This window comes from Passer montanus, unplaced genomic scaffold (genome assembly GCF_014805655.1).
Source record: "Passer montanus isolate IOZ18808 unplaced genomic scaffold, ASM1480565v1 scaffold27, whole genome shotgun sequence".
Classification (NCBI taxonomy): Eukaryota; Metazoa; Chordata; class Aves; order Passeriformes; family Passeridae; genus Passer; species Passer montanus.
Window position 1 is genome coordinate 11,362,796 of NW_024367372.1, and position 25,386 is coordinate 11,388,181.

Below are 25,386 nucleotides of genomic sequence, written 5' to 3' on the forward strand. Positions count from 1 at the left end.
CCACACCTGCTTGTATTGCAGCAGGAGCAGCCATTTCAGAGGAGTAAGGATCATTCTGCCAATACCATGCTCCAAAGAGCTTCCCTCAGAGCTCTCTGATGGCAAGGGCTCAAGAAGGAGGACTGAGTTTCAGAAAATAATCCCTCCTGTAGACACACATCCAGGTTTCTTTCTGGTGCCCTAATTGCTTCTGATAACTATTTTATGCAAGGCTAACAATTTTGGCTGTGATTGGAAAATGGGAACTAAGACTGCTTTAGGCATAGTAGACAGTAACATCAGCAGTTTATTTGTTGATCTTGGCATCTTCTACTAGCATCAAGAAGCAAAGCATTACTTCATTTTGAAGTTAGCTTATGAAATTTAATCCCATTTTTATATTTTCCAATTAATGAAAAAGGAAAGGAATAGGAAGATCCTATTTCTGATACTTTACAACTAATTACAATAACTTCAATCAAAAAATCCTACCAAAGTTACAAATACTTCTTAGAAGTGTTTCCCTGAGAAGGCTTCGTACACGCTAATAGTTAAAAACTTTTGCTGGTATTACAAAAAAAAAAAAATCTTTTGACAATGTGGCCCTTGAAATATTAGTAAATAGATTAAAATAGCATTTTAAAAGTAAAACCTTTCAACTTGCTGTGTCAATACAAACTGCTAGAATATTTAAATTTCAGTTTGCTGCAAACTTTGAGTTTTTAATTGTACAGTTTGAGTACAAATCAGTATTGAGTCTGCACAACATGTTAATTTAAAATCAATCTGTAAGAGCAGTAGTGATATGTCTGTCCTGCACTCCTGTGTGTTGCTGGATATTGGTGTAGTAATATTAATAACTGAAAGGGAAAAACAGGCTGGATTTGGAATTGGCAGATACTGATATGTCCTTTCAAGGATTTTTGATTGCAATATGTTTATCAGTTCAAAACCTACACTGCTTGTCCTGAAAGTTTACATAAACTTTAGGATATAACTCATCATCTGGACACACTGATGAGCTGAAGTGTTTACTGTCTAGAGCACTTAGCACACTCAAAAATGCAGAGCCCATTTCAATAACAGTCTTAACCCTGAGAAGCTTTTCAGAGCAAATTTATCTTACTTCCAGCTCTTATGTTTGTGAAAATAAAAATGCTAAAAATCCCTGATACTTGGTGGATTTTCTGTTTCTTTTTTTAAAGTTTTTTAAAAAGAATGAAAATTAATATATATTCTTTAATTGTATTTAGCATGATTGTGAGTATCTTTTTTTTACCATTACTTTCCTTAGCTATCTGTATTATAACTAAGACTTCCTAATTATCAACCAGCTGTAATGCAGTATAAAACAGCCTGTAGGCTTGTGGCAATTTACTATTATATTGCAAAATTAAATTGGTAAATGTACAGTTGTTTGAAACAGTAATTTCATACAGATATTGTATGCACCTAGAAATTAGATAGATGGAAACAATAGTGAGCATCTGCTGCTTCTTTCATATGCTGCTGAATGGCAGTAATTTTCCCAGCAACAATTATTGACTGAAGTCTTATTTGTAGACAAATCAACACCAGATAGCCTATAAAATAGCTGAGGAAGTTACATTTGCCATAGTCAATTTAGCACAATTTATTTTGGTGAGTGTAGTCTAGATTTCTATATTTTGTAGATCTAACATAATTCCATTTTAAATAGATTTCTATCAGAGACTATAAATACAAAGTATTGAAAAGAACTAAGGAAAAATGAGAGGCTATGAGTTCTGGCCACAAGTATACAGTGTACAATCTTTGTTCTTCCTCAGGACAAAGTGTTTTGTCATCATTACCCACCATTTGTGAAAAATGGCAAAATAGAACGTCATGGTCTACTGAGAAAAGGAGTAGCTGAAATATTTCTGGACAAATCTTTGAAACTGACCTGCTCTTACAGCATTTAAGCCACAAAATGACTTTTAGAAATAGCTCAAGGAGTACAGAAAGTCAGTTATTAAGTACATGTGTTCAAAAGGAAACAAGTCAAGAACAATAGATAGTGTTTAGGATATAGAAATAGTGTTTTCTTCAGACAAGTGTATAATTTTTTATTACGTAAGACAAAAGACTTTTGGATATATTTTCAAGTGCTGAAAAGCTCAATGCTTCTCTGTTCTTCTTGCACCCCCACATTTCTGATAATTGATAGATTACAGATATATTTAGTTTTAATTTGAACCAATTTCCTTGCACTATTAATCCAGTTGAATGCACACTGATTAATGGCATTTCTCAACTGAAATTGCTGAGTCTTCTTTTTTCTTTCTATATACTGGTTGAATATGAAACAGAAAATAAATAATAAAACTGCTTTTGTTTCTCAAATAATAATGCAAATGAGAACAGTACAGACTGTTCCAGTTCAGCACAGTGACAAAGAAAGGATATTGTCACTACTGCTTTGTGTTTTATTTTCAAAACTGCAGGAAGTAGTATTTTATCCATGCAGAAAGCCCAAAGACTTTTCAAACTTAAGTCAATTTCCAGGCTTCCAAGCCTTTCTAGCGCTTTCCTTTCATCTCAGGCAGAAAAGTGTCAGGTTTTAAGAATGTCCATTATCACACAGCAGCAGGAAATACACAGGTGTGAGAGATGTCAGTGAATGTTCTAACAAGTGATCAAGTAAGAGCCAGATAAACTTTAAAAGGTTATGTACTGTTTCTCTGATGAACCCTAAGTGACCATATTATTTTCAGGGAGATGTAAGGTATTGAATTTATGAAATGCCATTGCTAGGAGAGGTGAATAAACAGTGATGCAGCCACATTTTAGAAGACATTAAAGTGGTTTGTTTTTTTTTTTTTAAGAAAAATTAATGCAGATGAGGTTCAAAAGGAAGAGAGAACAGTTTGGAGAATGGAGTTATATTGCAAATGGAGTAGAAAGCACACAAGAATAGAGGCAGTGAAAGCAAATGAAAGAAAGCAAACTCATCAGCTAAATAATATCTCTGCAGAGATATACATTACATTATAAAGACACCTCATTCTGTGATGTGTGAATTCAATTCACAATAATAGTTTCTTCCAATAAGATGCAATCATTAACCAAACACTGATCTCTCTTTCATTACACAGTAATGGTGGTGATTAAACTGACACCTCTTTGCTTGCAACTATTTATTCAAATGGCTCAGTTGGGTAAAAAAATATAGACAGAACTCTTCCTGCAAGACAGTGATTTGGGACTGTCAGCAAGGATTTCAAAATACATGCAGTACAGTGCAGAAACATCTTCCAATTTTTTCTGGAGTTCTTGAAAAAATTACTTCCATTACATGAATCTATGTGTAGCCTAGAGATCCAGCATGTCATTGAAGTGTAGACACATGCAGCATCATATCAAGTGTCCCTTTCATTCCTAGTGAACTGGAGTTTCAGCAACAAACAGAAATTCTTAGTTACTAGTGGGCAAAAACCCAGGTACCTCCTTCATATTCAGTATTAGATTATGTAAATGTTAATTTCCATTTCTCTCTGACATTTCTGACACTTGCACTTACTGTTTCAATGATATTTTGGATTAATAGTGCATTACAATTCAATCCGCTTGAAAGACTGCTATGCAATAAATTGACAGTGCACAACTTTAATCATTTGATACTAGATTAAAAAGCTTCACATAGCAGTATATTTGGAAATTATTAGGAGCTATGTCAACAACAGCAAAATATTTTTGGTGTGTGTTATTGATTAACTGGAGAGTTTAACTCCAGATCTAATTGCACACCAGCTAGTAGTATTGCAGAAAGTTTAATAACTGTTTAGTCAACTATGCATTATTAACATCAACTAATTTCAAAAAAACTTGAACATTTTGATTCCATTTCAACTGGGTGCACATATCTAAGATAGCAATGAAATATACTGACACTTTATTAATTCCATAAGGAGATCCTTTCCTGGGTGAACTGCCAAAAAATCTCTGCAAAGTTTATCTCTTTCTGAAAGCTTAAACAATGTGTACCCAAACTTGATCTTTCCCATTCAGTGCAGTAACATAAGAACCACAAAAGAAAAACTTGGATAGGTTAAGAGGGAAATTATAATTAGGAAAATATTTGAAGAATAAATGTTACAGACAATCGTATGGACAATATAAACTTTCTCTTAATATCACAAAACACCTCAGCATTACAGATTTACATTTCTAGAAAAAGTATACAAAATCCTATTGATATTTTATTTTTATGTAGTTTCACCAAATACATTTTCTTTTTATTCACCCAAATGTATAAGCAATCACCTCAGGAGTATAAAATGTCAAGTGATATTCAACAATACTTGTTTAGTCAGGTATTTTCACCTTCCTCTGTTAATGGAGAGTCTTTTGTACCTTATACTCAAGCCTCAAGACTCTGAACTTCCTAGGCGGTTCAGCTACCACTCAGGCTCCAATAAATTCCATTAACATGAATTCATTAGATTCAGAGATCTTGTCATATTGATCACTGAGGGACCCAGTTTTAAGAATTAGAATGTTTCACTTCTCAAAAAAGATACCAATCCATATATTGGTATTTGCCAATTATCATTCCTGACTATCACCCCTGTAAGGAAGGATTTCTCCCTCTTAAACAACCATTAATGCTTCACTTCCATACTTGGGATGTTCTACCTGGATCCTTAGTTTAGCACAATACTGACAGAAATTACCGAATCATGCATAATAAAATCTGAAAAAGGAACATATGAGTTACTTACATTCTTTATATCATTTTCATGGTGAAAGATATATTCAAACAATGCCTGCCAGAAAAAATATTTAAAACATTGTCATATTTGAAGAGAAAAATTGATAATATTCCTTCAGAGGAATATGGAATCTTAATTAGGCTAAGCAGAAATTAATTATTTGGGAAAACAATCACATTCACACATAACAAATGCTGACATTTACATTTAAGACTCCAACAGACAAAATCTATAGATGTGCTATACTGTCATCACAGGAAAGCATCTTAATTCCTAACCTCCTACAAAAGATTAGCAGAATTGCTGCTTTTTTTTGGTGTTTAACTTCACTTTAAAACATAAAAGGCAGCTGAAATTGAATATATGTTTAAAAATCTGGTACATGTTTAATGACTTCTTACCTGTAAAATCAACCAGTGAACTAAAAAAAGCTTTTTGCAATGGACACTCAGGTGCTTATGTGGTGGTAAGCCTACTTAAATTAAACACAGATTTATTAAGAATGCAAGCTGAGCAAACTTTGCCTTTGGAGAAAAAAAAATTTAAACTCTGCAATATTTTGGGATCTGTAAAGGAAAAAATATTTTTAAATAGTTTGTAAATTATAAATAAATGCTAATAATACTCTGCTTCTGAAAAAACCATCATAATAACAAAGCTTAAAGAAGTCACATTCATCAGCTGTGCTGCAGTTAACTCCTTATAAGGCCACAAGAATTACACATCAAAATAACTGCAGCTTGGTTTCCTCCTGTATAAAGCTAATTAAGTCATACTACCTTGCAGCTGCTCTGCACTAGAATATTAGATGAGTATATATCAGGTAATGGGGGTGGTATTTTCAGTGAATAAAATGACATTGAAAGATACTGGATAACTAAATGGAGACTGGAAGCCTCTGTTCCCAAAAATGTATTATGGGTGCTAGTATCTCAAGGTTCAATTGAGTTGAACCTTGACCTTCTGCATCCAAATCCCAGGTATTAATTGCTTCTAAAGAACAGAACATTTTTCTAAATTAGTTTAATTCATTCTAAAACACCAGGAGAAAATATTGCCCCAGGAGTAAAGAAATACAGAACAAGACCTCAGCCTCCTAAGGGCTTCCATGACCCTACTGCCAGATTTTCTTAGACAAAATTCTTACAATATTTACCTTCAGGAAACTAGAGAATTACTAATAAATTGTCATATCTTGTGAGGAAAATAAACCACAACCTACTTTTCTTCTAGTTTCAGTCAGAAAAAACTCTGAACAGATGATTAGAAGACATTAAGGCATTATAAATAGTAACACATTTATAAGAAGCTTAGAATAGGTAGATAAGAAAAGAATAGACAATAAAGAAGTAGTGGAACATTTTCTCCTCTAGTTCAATAACAGAGGAGCATTCAGTAAAAGTGTGTAAATCTGAAGTGACAAGAAAGATGTTTTCTTGCACGGCTGGCATGAGGAATTTACTGCTGTTATGCACAGACTCTGACCTTCAGAAGGATTTAAGTGGCTGAACATTCGCATGGATAAAAATATCTAGAGTTATCTTAATAAGTCTATTAAAAATCCACAAGCTAAAAAAGATAAAACTTTCTGTTTCATACCAGAGAATAGTTGCTAACTGGGATTTACCAGGGACTTTCTCTGGTGACAGGTGATACCTTATACATCTACTGTGGTATTTCCTGGGATAGTCTTTAACATGGTTAATGTTAGTCAAAGAGAAGCCACATTTCTGTATGCTTCAAAACATTGGAAAACCTCAGACAGATAATCTAACTTTTAAGAAGATATAGTGAGGTTACTTTTTAAACCCATAAGGAGGAAGTATGTAGGAGGTATTCAAATACAAACATGAATATACTGGCAAATTATGTGAATTCAATAGCTGCAAGGTTTATGCACTAGGAGAGGTGACAGCTCAAAAAGTTTTGAAACTTTAATCTATTATTCTTAATGGAGAGTGCAGTCTGCATTCTCACCTCCTGCTTTGGCTTTAAACTTGCTGCTCTTTTGTTTAAAAAAAAGTTATAAATCCATGTAGCTCCGAATTTAAACTTAGATCTTACATTTTGTGTGAAATGTTAATGTCATAATGTATTAGCTTCATAATACTGACAAGTACACTTGCTGCCTATGGATGTTTCTATGACTGTTGATTTACATTTTTTGGCTTAAGCTTCTTTTCATATGAAACTGAAGAAAGACAAATCTGCCACAGAAAATGCTAATTAAAACCCAAAATTGTTAAAAATATGTATGTTTCTCATTCCTGAGAACCGTTGTTGAGAACATTTCCTCTGAAAGCTAACCTACCTACTTAAATAGCATGTAGTTAGCTATCACAATTAAAAGCTAGCTGTCTTCAAGCAGAAAAACTAAGCCTAGTTTTTATCGATGTGTCTTGTGCTTCTTAATCCTTACAGGTTTTTTACATTCCCCCTGTTTTCCAGACTGTAATGGAGTTATAATAATGTGTCTGCTGGCTGATTGCCAGCAAGGACATAATTGGACAAAAAGCATGCAGTGTTTTTTCAGCATTGATAATGAACTGATTTGTAACTGCCCTCAGATGACAGCCTGGAAATCTTCAATTACCTCACCAGACTAGAACTTACTATATTTGATAACTATTCTTCTGCCTAGTTTGGTTAAGAGGCCAAGGGACAATGATGCAAGCATTGGGGGAAGAATACAGTACAATTACACAAGATTTATTTCCAACTGAAAAGCAATGCCCTACATCAGTCTAGATCAGGCTTTAATAAGCAAAGAAATTTCCTGGTTGCTTATGAAAAACTGTTAACCAAAGTTTTGGACTGGAAGAGCTATTTCCACCAGCACATTATCAGATACTGCCAGTTTTCTTAACAGTGTTGACCATCATGTTTCTCAAACTAGACTAAATTCATACTGGTGTGTTAGGCTGAGAGCCAAATGTAGCTCCCTAGAGTGTGTTTGATACCTTGTGCTCCCTAGAGATAATTCCTTGATAGGTTGTGCAAAATGAGCTTCTGACCTCAACCCAACAGTTGTTTTTAAGAACACACTATACACAGAAAATACCATAAAGCTAACTGGTTGTGTTGGGGAAAGATTCAACTGAAAGGCAAGACAGATCTTCTCACAACTTTCAGCTCCCTGCCACTCAGAGCTGAAACCTGTAAGTTGGGTGGATAACCTGCAAAAACCTGCTCTACTGTCAGATAGTTTCACTGACCATCAATCTGATGATCTTAGCTGAAAATTAAGAAGTATTCTGAACAAAAAATGGTACCTTTTACATGAAAGGTTTTAACTCATGCCATAAAAGCAAAGAAAAAATCCAAACATTGCGAACATTTTTAGGCCAGGATTGCCATCTATTTGTACACAGAACCACATTTCCAGACATTAAAGAAGGTTCTGCTGGTTTTTTACTCCTGGCTTCTCTTTTCTTTTTTTAGCTGCCCTTCATCATTCCTAGATGCACAGCTCAAAATTATTTACCAGTGGAACATTTTTTCCTATACAAATGTTTTTCCTAGGTTATACTTTCACCATAACCTCTTTAGACATAGCTTCAAGTCTGGTAAACACTGTCAAAAGGTGAGTAACACACTATTTTTCTGGAGTTAATATCTAAACCACTTTTCATCATTGTTTTTATCCCCAATCCCACGCACAGTTACATCAGAATGACACCAGAAAACAAGTAAAAGATAACACAACACTAACTAAAATTGTTACATACCTTTGCCAGTTTGGGTTTCTGAGCATATTTTGTTAGATTCAGTCGAGACAGATTTATGAAAGGGCCATCTGGATTTGTTAGCATTGAAGCCTGAGGGGGAAAAAAGAAGCTTTTTAAGTGGGAAGATCCCCTACACTTTTCCTGAAGATTTTCAAAATATTATTAGTATACAAAAAACCGCCAAAATTCCAAACAAAACATTTGTAGATTCACTGCTCTACTGTGCAGCACCAACTCTGCCTTTTTCTTCTCTGTCTATCCCCACTACTTCCATACAGTGCCTAAGCATGTAGCTTGGAAGCTGGGACATGTAACCAAAAAAATCTTCAAGAAATACTTAGGAAGATTAGTTCTTACCTGCAGTAGTGAGAGGATGCCACATTTTGCCATTAATGTGATTTTAATATGTATTACATATTCATGCTGGTTGCAGTTTATTAATTTTGCCAATAGAATGGGATAAATTAGTATAGACTATTCTCCTTATCTTTTGAAGTGGAAGACACTGAAGGCTTATCAATTGTTTTGTAGTAGACACATATGGTGAAATCATGTCACAGTCTTTACATGGTTTTCCATTAATAAAAACTTGTCTCAAGGAGCCTGTGAATTTGGAATTTATATGAATCCTGGTGAACTTGTAAATTTATGTACATTTTTTTATACAACCAGACAATCAAATGCACAAGTAGTTATATTTTCAAATTCTATTTTAAAAAGGATTTAAACACTTAAAAACAGTCGCCTCCTTCAGACTTGAGTTTAGATGCAGCTTTTAAGTAAACTACAGTTTCAGTGTGCCAAGAAATCTTGACCAAGAAATCTTCCACTGTGACCAAGAAATCTTCCACTCTGGGAAGAGAGGCAAGCAGCTCACCGTGCCCGGCCTGACGTACCCCCCGGAGGCACTGGTGATGGGACGAGCTGTGAGAGCAGTTCGGGGCGTTCTGATGGCCTGTTCCATGGTACTGGGCCGTCCGCTCTGCGTGCTGGGCCTCACGAATCCTGTTATGGGCCTTCCCGATTGAGTCACGGGCCTGAAGGTGTTCAGTACATTATCCTCACGTTAGGTGGTATTTATTGATACAGAATTTAAACAGTTCTACACAAAGCATTTCGTTTTCAGAAGTTTATGATTTGTTCATTTTGAACTCGTCACATTTTAAAAAATAAACTATCACATACCTAACAGCTGGGCTGGGGCCTCCACCTTGGCTAGTTCCAGGAAGTTTCAGAGAAGTTCCTGGTCCTGCAAAATAAGAGCATTTCTCACTTCACTTTGAGATATTACTCCCTTGTCCAGAGGACTTTAAACATGATTGTGTTTTATGACAAACAGTAAGCCAGAAATTTCTTTATTCAAACTGAGGGGACAAAGAAGACAAACCCCAAATATTGCATTCTACTACTGATAATTTGAAAGACTCTTGCAAGAAACCTGCCAAACAATGAATACCAGGCTTTTTTCACCTTCTCCACTCTCTTCCCCATCCCACCTGGGGGGAGCAAACAAGTGCCTGTGTGGATGCCTACTGCGATTGGCCCAAACAATTGTCAAGAACATCTTGGAAACACCACACAGTGCTAAAGGTAGAAGGTTACTGAAACAATGAGACCAGGCTAACTTGAAATGGTATATTTTCTATCTGGCACCCAGACTTGAGTAAGTAAATCTAAACCTTCACCTACAGAACAGATGGAGAATGTTATCTCATGACATTAGACCCTGGTAAGATCCCCACCTACAATTTAGAGCACTGTAGAGTGTGAACTCATCTATATTCAAAGGCCATCAATGCAAACACTGAACCAGCTTGAGCCCAGGTGAACTGAAGAAGGATTCCCCTTTTCACATATTTCTGTTTTGACAGCGTATCATTAAGAATTACTACTTCCTGCAGGTAGATTTTCATTCACTGATATTTGATTGGTCAACTTTTCTAATCTAAGTGAATGTCTACGAGATGGTTTTAAATACTCAGTTAAAAGCAACATATGACATCTATACCTTGCAGTCTCTTTACTGCTTGTTACTATGTACAGAAAGAAATGAGATTTAAGTTGACACAAGCAATTCTTGACAAATCACTGTTACTCATCTATGCATTTTCTATATACTTATGAACAGCTTTTATTGCAAATATTTCCAAGAACTGAAGATAAACTGATAGGTAGAGAGTTTCCTTCCTTCTTTTTTCCCCAAAAAAAACTAAGTAGCCATCTGACTACAGCCGTATTTAAAGTTAAATGATACAAAATAAGGTATTAACCATGATCTCCTTGGTAAAACCAACTAAACATGCAATTGTTGCTAAAATATGTAAAAAGCCCCCTAGGATTCTCTCTCTTTTGGCTGGACACACTTAGGACTTCTATTGCTTACTTGCCTTCTATAGTTCTGTGAGTTTTGAAGTTTTTACTCCACAACAGAAAGGGTGGACAGTTCACTCAACACAGTTTCTAACATGGTAACTAGGACACTCTTCAGTGAAATAGGGAAAGTGGCTTTCAACTTTTCACACTAGCAGACAAATGTATTACTCTTCCACTTTCTGAACTATCTTTAAAACTTTTGCTGTAATATAAAACAGGCAAGACATTAGAATTCCTTTTTTCAGATATGTTTTTTAATAACTACAATTGTTTTGAAATTTTAGTGTACTGGGAGAATGCTTACAGTTCCTTTGACCTCACCCCAGGCAACTCAGTCCTTACTTTGAGAATTCCCAAGCCAGCTAGCTATGAATGACTTTAACTCCCCAGTTAATGAAATAGCTGTGATTATCCATAATGCCAATTAGTACAATTTTCTGAAAAATATGCTGTCAAGGTAACACTTTGAAACAAGATTACAGTATTACCTGAGAAAATTAATGGTGTTAATAGTCCAAAAGTAACATAATGGATTTTTCTGTAAAACAGTGCTCTAGGACATTTTTGTTAATAAACAAGATTGATGGAAAATTAACACAGCAAAATTATAAGAAGAAAGACACCATTACATATGTGGGAAGAGGAACCACAGAAAAGTATTTTTTCTCATGGTTCCTAGAAACTTTAGTAATTATTTAATAACTCACGACAGACAGCAAAGTCATTATCAAGAGAGTTTAATCTGGAAACTAAGATAAGGGCAGATGTAAAACTGAAATGGATATGTAAGTGATGCAGAAGGATTTAAACTGCTTAGTAGGCAAAGTATAGACAATACCAATTGCAATATGAGAGGTGTGGCTACACAGTTTCAGTTTGTGAACTATGACTTTAGTGGAGGAGGATATCCTGAAACATCTTCCACAGTGAAAGATCTTAGTCAAGAGCAACTATGGCTAACACACTTTAACAGCAAAAGGAAAAGCCCACAGTCAGTCAGCACCCATTTTTAGTAAGTCATGTGTACAAGTAGAGTAATCACAGAATCACAGAATGGTGGAAGTTTGAAGGGACCTCTGGAGGTCATATGGTCCAACAATGCTCAAGCAGGGACACCTGAAGCCAGCTGCCCAGGACCCTATTTTGATGGTTTCTGGATAGCTGTAAGGAGGTAGACACCACAGTCTCCGTGGGGAGCCTGTGCCAGTTCTCAGTCACTCTCACAGTTAAAAACAAATGTTTCCTGATGTTCAGAAGAAACCTCCTGAGCTTAAGTTTGTGCCCACTGCCTCTGATCCTGTCACTAGACACCACTGACTCTGTTGTCCTCACACTCTGTTTAGCGATTTCTGTGCTTTCCTTTTATGCACAAGTGTAACATTAGATGTACATCTGTAACCTCAGATGTATAAAGTAAAATCTAGGTGTAGAGACATGTTTTCTGCGTGTTAGTGTACCATTGTCTGGTTTGGTGACTACAAAGGACAAGTGGATAACTAGAAAGGTTTAAGAAAAGACTTTCAAGACTCAACTCAAAAATTAAAAGATATAGCTTAGCTGAGAATGAGAAGATTATTTGGCTTATCAAAAAAACCATTACTGGATGATTTAATGACACATTTAACTACTTACTTTGGAAATATACCTTTGAAAATAACTTTGTATCAGGCATAAAATGTTCACAAAGAAGCAACAGGTAGAGTTACAGTTGATAATTCCCAGCAAAGATATGGCACACTGATAATATCTATTAAATTTAATAATTTACAAAAGACTGCAGGAGGTTCTCTACCATTGGGAAGTTCTTATACTTTCTGAAAAATTACACACTAGCTCAGGCACACCTAGCAAATGTGAAGTACAAATAGCAAAGTCTTATCTCAATGATTCAGAAGTGCAGACTACACTACTGTAATAATTTTCTTTGGTTTTACAATCTGTGACACACTATCCAGAAAGTCAACTTTTTTCAGTTTCAACACAGTATGAATATATTTTTCCAGAATGCCTTTTTTCTAAATAGTATTCATCAAACTGTTTTTCTTGGAAGATAATTTGTGCCACAGGGGGCACAAAATCAAATTAAACTCCAGATTTTATTACTATGGTGTTTTAAGACAGATATCTATAATTAGTTGATCACAATGCATAAACACATCTCCAGTGCTGCTTGACTGTGGCCAAGCATATAATGAAAGTTTTAAAAAATGTAAGAAGATAGATATGCAATTGCCTACATCTGTACAGACAAGAAAAGCCTTTAACACCTCAAGTGTCAGTTGTGGTCTATGTCCAGTTCTTCCCTTGAACTCCTTGATACAGTACGTGGTTGAGGGCCACACTTAATGAGTTACATAAAAATTTCCATGTGAACTGTATTAAAGAAACAGAGAAAAATACAAATATTTCCAAAAAAGTAGTGGAAGACTACTAATTATTATAATAACTAATTATTCGCCACTTGGAAGGGAACTGATGAAGCTGAAAAATAACTGAATAGAAGAAACAATGGCAGAGCTGAAGAACTGCTCTGTGAAGGAAGAGAAAAATGAAGTAGAGAAAAGCAGAAGAAAGAAACGCAGTTCCGATAATGTTTGCAGGACATGATGCCAAAAGTGGTATCTGACTGTTGTCTACACTACAGGCATATGGATAAAATTCACAGTACAGTGAAGGCAGATTTTTTCTCTAGTTTCCCCACAATGCCTAAAGAAGCCAGAAAGGAGTAAAAGAAATCAACATACTGATGGAAAAAGCAAGAGATCACTTGTATGCTCACTACATTTCCTCAAATGTAGAAGAAAACTGACTAAACACAATTGAGCACAGTCTGAACTCTCGTCTGACAGGCCTAAGAACTACATCAAGAACTCATGGTGGATCTCAACATTGCCATGCAACCATAAAACAATCTAAAACGCTGTTTTACCAATATCAAATGCTGTATCAGGTCACCTCAGTTTATACTATTCTAGATGACACAAGAGATGGCCAAAAGAGCTCTTGTTGATTCAATGCATTTGAGTGAAAGTCAATCTTACGTGCAACTTGAGCAATGGCATTTTCATCCAGGATCATCTCTGCGATTCCTTCTTGATCTATATCAATTTCATCCACATATACCATTTCTGTCAAAGCTCGTGTTTTCAGGCTCCAGGCAGCCTGAATAAAGATAAGTAAAAAGTAAAATATCTTCAAGACACTAAGTTAATAATCTAATCAGCAATTTTATCATTTTTTATTATTCACTTCACAGCTTTATTAGGCTTGAATAAGGTATTGACTTAAAAGAGCTGAGTATATCTATCTGTCTGATGGAGGTATAAAAGGGGACTAAGTCCTTTGTTCAAAGCATCAGCTGTAAAACACTGTACAAATATATACCCCAGGCATTTCAGATTATGAGAGTACTGGAATCCATTTTAGTGACCTGAACTGACAAATTACTACACTGTATGTCTTGGAGGATAATCTGAGCAGTGTGGAAAGGCAAGCATAACTCTAGCCTATGTGACAAGCTTTGTACAGACTGTGAAGACATCAAATCAGTGGGGAGAAAAAAAAAGAAAACAAGAAAAATCAATAGCAGCCATATAGAAATACCAACAAAGTAAGCGCAGGTCCAACCACTTTGATAATTTGATATGCTTGTAATGTACTCATAGAACTGGATGATATAGGAAGTCATAAGACCAATCCCTGATCTTCCATCAGATATTGAACAGATAATCCTAAATTTTCCAGAGTAAAAATCACTGCTAAAATAATTAGATTTGCTTCCTTTCTAACACGGAGTACAGCAATCTGCTGGAAAAGCATATTTAATATTGGCTAAGGAGACCTTCAAAATAGAAACAGACTATCTTAATAGAAATAAAGGTCAAACACATGGAAACATTTGTTCCTTAAGTAAGAGGTATGAGGCTTATTTAATAATTTAAGTAATCACTTAATGAGACACTTCTCATTCATTCTGTCCTTTCCTCTAGATTTCTCTTATACTTCTATGCAAATCAGTGTCAATCAAAAAGTAAGTGTATCTAAAGACGCTGAAATATTTAACTATTCTTTTAAAAAGTGCTTTCTTTCAAGCAGAAGGAGGACTTCAGCCAGCTGATTTAACCACAATTAGAAATCTTTGTTCAGGAATGAAGAAAAGGGAATTCAGCAGGATGATCTGAATCTAGGCCAGACAGTCATAATCCAGATCTGCTTTATTTTCTTTTAGTTTCTTCTTATGTAGTAGGATGACAACCTTTAATTAATTTTGAGATTTCTGTTATACGTTCAACAGCTTTAATGGTTTTTCATGATTCTATGAAGTATTTAGCTTGTTCAATTTTTAATACCTTGATGCTACTCTATTATTTTCAAAGACACGTATATCTGCAGTCAACATGACCATGTCAATACAGGAAATATTCTTCAATTAGAGCTCTTGCATAGCCAAGCACAGGCTGATTTCGTAGTAGAAATAAGAAAATCTGCCCATAGTAATGGTCTTTTAATGGAAATTGGAAGTAGTATCTCCTCTACACTAATTGCTAAAACTGAGGTCAGTTGTTTATATAGGCATAAGTGTATTATTGTGATTTTTATAGTAACTAACATGTGAAAATGTGGTTTTTAAATCAACATGTCTCTTTGCCATTACTGGGCAAATATCTGTCATAAAGAAAATATTCCTTAGGCATCTATTCTAGTATAAAGCTCCTAATCCAAGGCTTCACAGCCAACAAAAACTTCAAATATCACACAGTATTCCTTAATTAAACATCTGTTTCTAGATCACAGATTATCTGCTTTCTCTTTGTGAGACTGATAATTTTTTTTTTTTTTTTGTGATAAGCACCATGTCTGGAGTTTATGAAGATAAACTGCATTTTTATGACATGGTATCTATATGGTAGGAAAAAGAAAGGGAAGCTCATTTCAGACAACCCACATATTCACAACATAACAAATTTAGCTAGCTTAACTCATAATCAGAACAAAATTTACAGTACCTAATAGCAATTAGAGGTACAGACATGTGATGCAGTATATAAGTATACAGTATGTAAGTCTAAACTCCAGAATGAGAAGTGACAAAGTGTTTTTCACTCAGTTTATATGAAGTTCATAACTGAATCAAGTATTTTCTTCTTGTTCCTGAAAAGTCCAAAAGCCAAATTAAAACTATAAACTTTGTTTTCTCTGAACGTAGTAACATACTTTTCCAAGAGCTTGTATTCTCCAATAATCCCTTCTATTATAATACATTTTATTTCATACACAATGAAAACCCCAGAACACAACTACATTGTGAAGGGTAATAATTACACTCCAGAAGATATCCAACAGTGTTTCAGTGAAACCATTCTCTATGTAAAAAACTTGCATAAATTCATAGAGTAAAAAATATGTTACAGAGCTGTATTTAAAGATGCCATTTCACATTGCATTTAATCTCTTCTGACTGTAGGCTGGAGCCAAGAAATGCCATCACCTGCCCAATACTATTCTTGCCATTGCAATAATCTAGAGCTAATGTGGGCAGAGGGAAAATTAATTAATTACTCTCTGTCTTCCATCACTTATGCAAATCCTGATCATGCACCTACAAGGCTACTAGACTCTGCACAAGATAGGCAGTGAGACAGAGCAGGAAGAGCATAGGTAAGAGCCCACCATTACATGCACTGAATAAAACATGAAAGTGAGCCTTAAGAGCACAAACATTGCTCTGTCTGTGAATACATGTTGTTTTCTTCCTAATCTCATCCACAGATGAAGGCCATTCAGTTCAAGGTAGATTCAATTTAGCTTTTAGAAAGCACTGAACTGCTGAAAAAAGATATGGGAAAAATACGAGAGAAATAAAATTTTATCAAATATAAAAGCTGCCTGTTCAAAATATCAAAAATCTTCCCCTTATCAAAAGTAATGCCTTACCAACAACAACAAAAATGAGGCTATTGAGGACATAACTCCAAAACAAGTATTATTCAGTGTATCAGAAATTCTTCCCAATGATTGCATCTAATAATTGTATTTACCTGAAACACAGTGTATTCAGAATCAAGCTCCTGAAAAGAGAGAAAAGAGAAACTAAGGAATGGAAATGCCAAACAATAAAAACAACAACACAAGTATATTTATACTCTGTGACAATCTCATATTGCACAAACATTTTCTCTCTGATACATATATCCAAATTTCCATTTTATTACATTATCTCAACGTACACACATTATGAATCTTATCAATATTTTGCACAGTGAAAGTAAATTTGCAGTAAGTGTATCTTTCTGATACCTTTGCTTTCTTGCTTCTGCTGAATCTAGCCATTTTAGATTAACGTGCAAGCCTTATGGAGCTGAAAAATGATAGATTAAAAGAAAATGAACTTGGAAGATGTATGCACATCTCTTAAAAATTAACCAGATTATCGCACCATGGTCTTTAGAATGCCTACTTTATCAAATCCTCTATAAAATCCTTTATAAAATTTTTGCACACTTTTTTTAGCTGTTGCTGGTGATCACAATGATACCACTCAAGAAGACAAAAGAAAATTTAGTGGCTTTTTCACAGTACTTTTATGATGAAAATAATGTATTCATTGCACTTGTACAGTAATATTGCAAGTGGAATAAATGTCAAATTAACAGCCTATTGCACTACTCAAAAAACCCAAAGAAAAGCTACCAGATGAAGTTTACTGTAAGTGAAAAAAAACTGGAACTTGCAGCTGGAACTCTACTTGAAAACTTCTAGTAAAATTGAGTAAACACTGACAGGAAAAAATGCAGGTTTATCAACAATTAATGTGTAATTATCATGTTTACATAATATTTAAACTACCCTTCACTTCCAGGGACTGGGGATGAGGTTTTCCTAATGTATTACTTCAGCTTTGGACAAAGAAGGTGGGAGATAAGTATTACTTTCTCTAAATCACTATTAGTCTTTTGTAGTGTCAGATCATTTCTGCTCCTAGAGGTAGTGAACAATTTCTTGCATATCTGGCATTGTGTAAATCTATCACAGTTAAACCAATTATATTGGACTGAATATACAATCTTCAAGTAATTCAGACTATAAAGGGACTTCAGAAAGTCTCCAGTCCAAAGCCCTCAAAGCAAGGTCAGCTATGAGGTCAGCTGAGGTTGCTCAGTGTCTTGTTCAATTGGATCTGGAAAACTTGCAAGGATGAAGGCTGCACAGTGCCACTGGGCAACCTGCTCCACTGCTGATTAGAGAAATGTTTTTCTTCATACCAAGCCAAAGCCTCATTCACTTCCCTGCATCATTGCATTGGTGCCTGGCTCCATTTTCTTGATAAAATGTATGTATCAGACGGCTGCTATTAGATCACACCAATGTCTTCTCCCAGCTCAAGCACTGCCCTGCTGCTGGCTTGCTTTGCAGCCAAGACACAGAGCTGGCTTCTGGTCCACCAGGAGAATGGCAATGTCAAGATCACCCCTCTGTAGTACGAGGCACAGTCTACTTTTTTCAATTTGGACTTTTTTATTCAATAAATTCTATGACAGCAGGGATCTGGAATACTGGTGAAGGACATCTTCCTTCTGTAGTGTACTGGAATTTGTAGCCTTTAAAGGATTGTATTTGGAGCCAAAAGGTCATTCACTGGTGTTAGAATGCATAACACATCTTACACATTGAGTATTCTGTGGAACTAAACAGTAATTCAGGGATTAATCTCAGTTTACTGTGGCGTACCTGGGCCTGACTAAGGCACTGAAACTGGCTTTGCATTTTAGTTGTATAATTAAATGAACTACTACAATTCTTTTATGTATGGCAGTTGTTTTCTAAAAAAAGGAAACTATTCAACTTTCTAAGTAATAAAGGACATAGCAATATTTCAGCTTACATTTTGTTCACCCCGTTGTGTCTGAGTATTACAGAATTTAAGAACAGTAGGAGGTCTTCCATACCATATGGGCTGCAGTAACTAATGAGGACAAGTTCAGAATATTATGTCAACACTGATACAAAAATGACTTGATGTTGCAGATGTGTATCTTATTTTAGGCACTGTTCATTAGTTTAAAAAATAATTTAAAAATCAAACAAATTTGCTTATGTAGGAGCACTCATATTACTATAAAATTCAGAAATTACATTCCTCATGATTTTGGCAAAAAAGAAGAGTTGATCAATAATACTGAAACCATTGCCCTCTCATAATTGTAGGTCAGAGTATGCATTGTTCATACATACTAATACATTGTTTCAGTTTTTGACAATAACTTTAGATTTTAAGCAACTCTCAAGCAGGTAACAGGACCCTCACATTAATCAAAAGTATGGAATAACAAAAACTACATTAGAATATAACATATTTTAACATGGGTGGATCCAGCAGTTGCTACACATGCAAGTAATCCACAGGAACTAGATTTCAAATAAAGAGTTCTTTGAGAGGATTAATAAATAGCATTGCCCTGTAAGCTTGTCTCTCAAAACAAAAGCTCAAATTTATTCTTCATTTACACATATAAAGCTCCCTTGAAAGTCAAAATATTGTAAAACCAATGAAAATATTGTAAAACCAATGAAAGAACTATTTAATCCAGATCCCTAAATCCACTGAGGGCACTTTAATATTAAAAATGCAAAGTCAGTTTATTAGAATACCAAAAGTACTTAGAATAATTAAGTTTTTTGAAGCTTATAGCCTGGAAGAGGGAATATATTACATACCTTATATTATAATAAGGCTTCACTCTACAATTAGTTTCAGGTGAGTATAATTTAATACATGCAAAATATTAAAATTATTATAGCCTGAATCAAATGATTAAGAGGAGAAACACAGCAAAACATCCCCAAACCTTTACCCAGGAACAATGACTTCACTCTAAATGTTACTATTTTCATGCATAAACTTAGTCTCTTGCACCAGTAAGTGATTTCATTTGAAGATGCTTTTCCAAATCAAGTTCAATGCCCATAAACATAATAAAGTGATAACTTTATTATGACCTTACAAAAACAAGTATGCAAATTACAGCAGCTGGAAGTTCAACATGGGAGAAAAAAGAATGAATGAACAAAAGCAAATCCTTATAGAAGACCATTTAATCAAGTTAAAGGAAGAATGCCCACTGTATGTCTATTAAATATATTAGGCAATTTTTTCCTATTGTTAAACTAGAGCAGGCCTCATACACGGGTTCTGTTTATTGCCTTGAATCCTACATATGGAACACAAAGAGTAATCAGATTAGGTGACTAATCAGGATGATCAACAGAGACAGTCCTGGATTGTATTTCCTCTAGGTCATGCTATTACTATAAACACAGAAGACAAGGCCTGTTTGCTTGCAATAGGAAATAATTAAACTGAACACCAGTATTTTACGTGCTTCTATGACCAAATGCCAGTCACACAAGACAGTTTTTATTTATCCTGAGATAACACAGAAATGAATTCCACCAATACCATATCTATTTCTAATTCTTAAAGGAATAAATGCACAGGATATTTTATAGAAAAAAAAATCAATCTTCCATAAGATGCAATCCAGTAGCAGCTAGTTGTTCTTCTATCAAAATATTATTTTTTAAGAAATCTTTAGGAAAACTTCACTGCTTTTAAAACATTTCAATTTTTTGTTGTGCCCTTTAAGATTTCAAGATTAATGATGGCACAGTATTTGATACTGCTATGTTAGGAAATTTCTGATTCATGCCTAGTTAGCTAAAAGGTCAACAAAGTACTTTAAAAACCTCCTAGGGCTTACTGCATCTGGTGACAGGGTTCAAAGAAAGTTCTGCACCAATTAAGATAGCCTCTAAATGTATGCACATGTGACTACTGACTGGATCATCACTAAACTTATTTTTTAGATCTTTATATCATTATTTGCCATGTTCTTAAAGGAGAACTTCTTGTCATTACTCTACTTGTGATACCAACATATCCCAAATACTAAGCTATATGTACAGGGAGTGATAAATCAAGACATAGGTCAAGATATACTGGTCAAGAAAATTCCTTACTACATTTTTAAGTGTGGTGGCAAGAATGCACCTACTTCTAAAGCTTTTGTAAAAAGCTGGTTTCAGCAGCCCATAGCTCTAGGACACTGCTGCAGATGGAATGGAGCAGTAGTGGTGCCATCACTTAGCAGACGAGCTGGGAAAGAAGTGCAGACCTTTTCACACAGGAAAAGGCCATCTCTTTCCGGCATGAAAACACTCTCCAGTTAGGCAATGTTAGTCTCTTCTTCTACTTGCCTGCTGTTATATTACATGTCTTAGAAGGGAGAAGGCCAGTTGCCTGAGCATTAAAAAGCTCTGACCTGCAAGAGCCACTGTTTAACTCAACCTGGGCATGTCTTTAAAGGACACCAGCTCCTGTGGCTTAAATTATATCCTAATGCATGCTGTTCAAAGAAGTGAGCTCCTAACAGTGACAGAGGCTACTGTTCCTACAAGATCCCTCTTTGCCTGGTTGCAGAGGTTGGGAAGCACATGCTTAGCAGAATATGGGACAAGAGGATAAGAACAGATGGCGCAGTGATTAAAGCTGTTGAATATTCCTCATGCTGCACAGCAGCTCCCTTAATCCAAACTTTCTGCAAGTGTTGTCATTTGTCTGTCTGCTTTCCTGGTGCCCAACATGACATATCTTGGGTTTGATTTGCAGAAGGGCTACCGTTAACAGTCTAAGCATTAAATCTGCTGGAATTGCTATGTGGTTTTCAAGCATTATAAACCACACTTCCTGGGTTAGGTACCAAAAATGATGCATATTCCATTTCAGATATTTTGCCAGCTTATATTAAAATACTATTAATGTAATTCACACAGATGGAAAACAGCACCATTTTCAGTAGGTGGCTGAAGACAGAATTAAAGTTCAATCAAAATATTTAAGAACCACTGATTTCATTAACATGCCATTTCAAAAGTAACAGAGATACCAGAAATCAAAGTCAAACTGCCTGAGAATGATTCTGGGTTTTCAATTAATGTGGAAATAAAATAATCACAAATCACTATTCTAATATTCACAACTACAGCTAATTAGATGAAACACTACTATTGGAATAAATTCAGAATAATGTAAAATAGGATTAGTCTAGGCAAGCCAGGAGAGTTAAGTAATGTATGAAACTTATTTGAGTTTTAATGACCTCAGTGTTGGATCTAAGTGCCTTGGATCTTAATACCTTTCAAAGGTTTTTAAAAAATTATTTTATTAAATGCAAGGTATATATGCCACAATCCATAAATATTATTCAATTTTTCATTCTGTTGTATCAAGTAAGTTCAAAATAGTTTGTAAGGTTTCAAGGATGTACAAAACATATTCTTGAGGCATGTTACCACTTTCTTTACTTCACACCTGAAGTTTAGCTGGGTAAAGAGGACAGATTGATACCTGAAAGTAGCAAGTGTTACAAAGTAACGAGCTGAAAGTGCAATAACATGGGTAAGGAAAACACCTTTACAAATGAGAAGCAGAATAATAAAATAAACACAGGCTTATCTGGACAGATAACCACAAAATATTAGGATTTTAAGTTGATTACAATAAAAAAGGTAAAATCTAAATATCATGAACACAGTTGGCTGACAAAGAGAAATGTTGTTCCATGTTAAGTTTGGCATTAATGTTAAAATTATATCCTAATTAGACAATCAAAAATGTTTTGTTTAAGAGATTTGAGGTGTAACATTTTGTACGTTGAACTTGTCTGAGTTTTGCTCAAGTTGCACTCTTGAAAGTTATTTAACCAATATTCTGGTTTCTGCAACCTGCTGTACCACAATGAACAGGTGGCATAAATAATGCTACATCTCCTGTCAGGAGCTGTGCTTTTTGTCTGGACTAACAGACAGGAATGATGGAAAAGAGCTGTGAAGCCATTACATTACACACCATGAATGTAGTATATTCCATGATCCTTCTGAAACAACATGCTGAATTTCCATTTATTTATCATCTCTCCACTTATTTTATTCTTTAAGAAAATGTCTACATTTTTATTCTTTACATTAAATACTTTATACATAGAGTAAAATCCACTCGGTGTCTGCAAACTTTACTTGAACATTGCTGCATGAAATCTTTTCAGACAAAGACTGAAACATCTGCCATGCATTTTTAAATGTTATAAAGACTGATATTTCCCAATCATAAAGATATAGACTATCAAATACTTTTAAAAGTCATTCATTCCTGCTTAAAATGAGCTCTTAATAAGGATTCCTCGAGAAGATTATATAAGGCAAGAACCAAACTAATCTTATTTCAAGTTTGCCTCTCTTCCATCTGAACTTTCCAGTAGGTTTGAAATGTGCTGCTGCTGAAGAGCACCTTTTCCACACAAAACTGAGGATAGGAACACAGCTCTAAACTGAATATACTGAAGTTATAAAGCCCAGTCATTTGCATGCAACTGTGGCCTGAAAGTTTTTCCAAAACAGTGATGAATCTTGGTATTCAGAGACTTCACCTAAGACTTCTAAGAGCTTATGATTTGATGTGGTAGAGACAATGTTCACAACCCACCACTTCTCAAAGGAAATTATCTCAAATGTTTTTCTTCTTTCGTTCTTATAAAAGATGAAGCTTATTGGCTAGTGTGAACATTTTAAAGATTAAATTAGGTGATCAACCATTTGTCTCAACTTAGTATAGAATTTGGAAAAACTCTCATATTTCTGGTATATAAGGCCCTTGTTCTCTAAAGAGAATGTGTACCTTGCCTAAGCAAACAATTTATTTTATGTACTTAAATGTTTCACCACGTGTGATCTATATGTGGAAGAAGGAAAACCAATTAGGATCTACATCAGAGAATCACAGAATGTGAAGGATTTGAAATGGACTTTTAAGATGATCTAGTTCCACCCTGCCCTTGCCATTGACAGGGACACCTCCAATCTGACCAGGTTGCTCAAGGCCTTACCCAACTACATCCTCTCACTCTGTTTTGCTCCTTTCCAACTACATCTTCTCACTGCTGTTTGTTAATTTCCAACTACATCCTCTCACTGCTGTTTTGTTAATTTCCAACTACATCTTCTCACTGCTGTTTTGTTCATTTCCAACTACATCCTCTCACTGCTGCTTTGTTCATTTCCAGCTATATCCTCTCACTGCTGTTTTGTTCATTTCCTCCTAAGCCTTTTTTCTCAGCCTCATCCACCTTGTATTCCTTACTAGTGCCACTAGCCCAGCAGAAGTTTGGAGTTGACAAGTGCAACAATACCATTTCATACTTGAGCTTAAGCACAGAGTAGAAATGCAGTTGTCTTTACATTCCCATGTTGAGATCATAGATTGAAAAATGTTTTACTCATTAAAAACTTTATAAATTAAGAGCAATGGAAGCATCATGATCTTTACAACTTTTATTTACTGTTATCTGTGCTATTTCAAGAGTTTCTTTTACAAATCAAGTGTTGTCCTTCCACATGCAAAGATCACATATATAAAGACCCAATAATGTAAATGCATACAAATAATGCAGCACTAGCATGGAACTAATACTGAGTCCCATTTAGGGTTCAGGAATATTGCTCTTGGAATACTCTCTCCACTAAAAATGTCTCTGCTGATGGCTCCTTGGTGGTGCCTTACAGTATAATACATTTTAAAAAAGAATATTTTAAATATCTACCCTAAATCAGATCAAACAATTCCTGTGCTTTATATTTAAACTATTGTGTGACCATGCAGCTTTCTTTAAAGACTTGTCCTTTGTGATAAAAAGAACTGCCTTCAAGATTCTTAAAACATCTGTCTATAGGATGCTTTGAAACATACAAATTTACTGTAAAGTTTAAGATGATACTGTTCAATTACTGTTTTTAAAATGTGGTATAAAAAATGTTTACATGCTTGTGAACATTAATCCAGAAACAACTTTTCAAATCCTTTGCTCTTACAGAAGGGTGGGAAAATATATAGGTATTGAAAAACATGTCCTACGTTTCCAGAGACTCTGCAGCTGGAAAAAGCTAAGAGAGAGGTATGCAAATAACTCCTGCCCCAAGGTAGGGCTCGTAGGTGAGCTGAACTAAAACGGATGTCTCTTAATCTTATGTGATTTGGTCCATACAGCAGCTATGATATCTAAACATCAGTATAAAATCAACAGGGACATCCCTAGCAGACCTGATTTTTAATCTCAGCTGTTCTCCCTTTAACTCCTCAAAGTCTCGAATGAGTTAAAGTTCTCGTTGGGAAGCGCCCGGCCCGCGCAGCCGTCACGGCAGCACTCCGGCAGCCCCCGCAGCGCGGCTCCCCTTCCCAAGCGCGGGGCCGGGCCGGGGCTCCCGGGGCGTGTCCGAGGAGGAGCCGCAGCCCGGCCGCCGCCTCGGGCCCGGGGAGGCGGGAGGCGGAGCGCCGGGGCCGCGGGGGAGGCGGCTCCGGGCGGGCTCCGGGGCGCTGCCGGTCCCGGCCGCCTGCCCTGCCACCCCGGGCACGGAGCTGCGGCCCCGCTCTTGGCCCGGCCCCTCGTGGGCTTATTACATTAGTGCCTGAAGGCAGAGTTTGATCTGTAATATTGGGATCAGTAGGCTTCCAATAACCCCACTGT

At 35.6% G+C, this 25,386-nt stretch overlaps 1 protein-coding gene across 1 annotated transcript in view; it reads right to left on the bottom strand.

The window, feature by feature from the left end:
* TTC8 (tetratricopeptide repeat domain 8) overlaps nucleotides 1–16,879 on the bottom strand; it is a 33,713-nt gene extending 16,834 nt beyond the window's left edge. Inside the window, exons 1-6 of the mRNA XM_039712922.1 lie at nucleotides 16,852–16,879; nucleotides 13,855–13,975; nucleotides 9,626–9,689; nucleotides 9,318–9,477; nucleotides 8,441–8,530; nucleotides 4,722–4,766 (exon numbers count right to left, since the gene is read on the bottom strand). Of these exons, the coding sequence (XP_039568856.1) occupies nucleotides 4,722–4,766; nucleotides 8,441–8,530; nucleotides 9,318–9,477; nucleotides 9,626–9,689; nucleotides 13,855–13,939 (444 nt within the window). The 5' untranslated portion in view covers nucleotides 13,940–13,975; nucleotides 16,852–16,879. The remainder of the gene's footprint in view (nucleotides 1–4,721; nucleotides 4,767–8,440; nucleotides 8,531–9,317; nucleotides 9,478–9,625; nucleotides 9,690–13,854; nucleotides 13,976–16,851) is intronic.
* Between the last annotated feature and the right edge of the window lie 8,507 nt (nucleotides 16,880–25,386).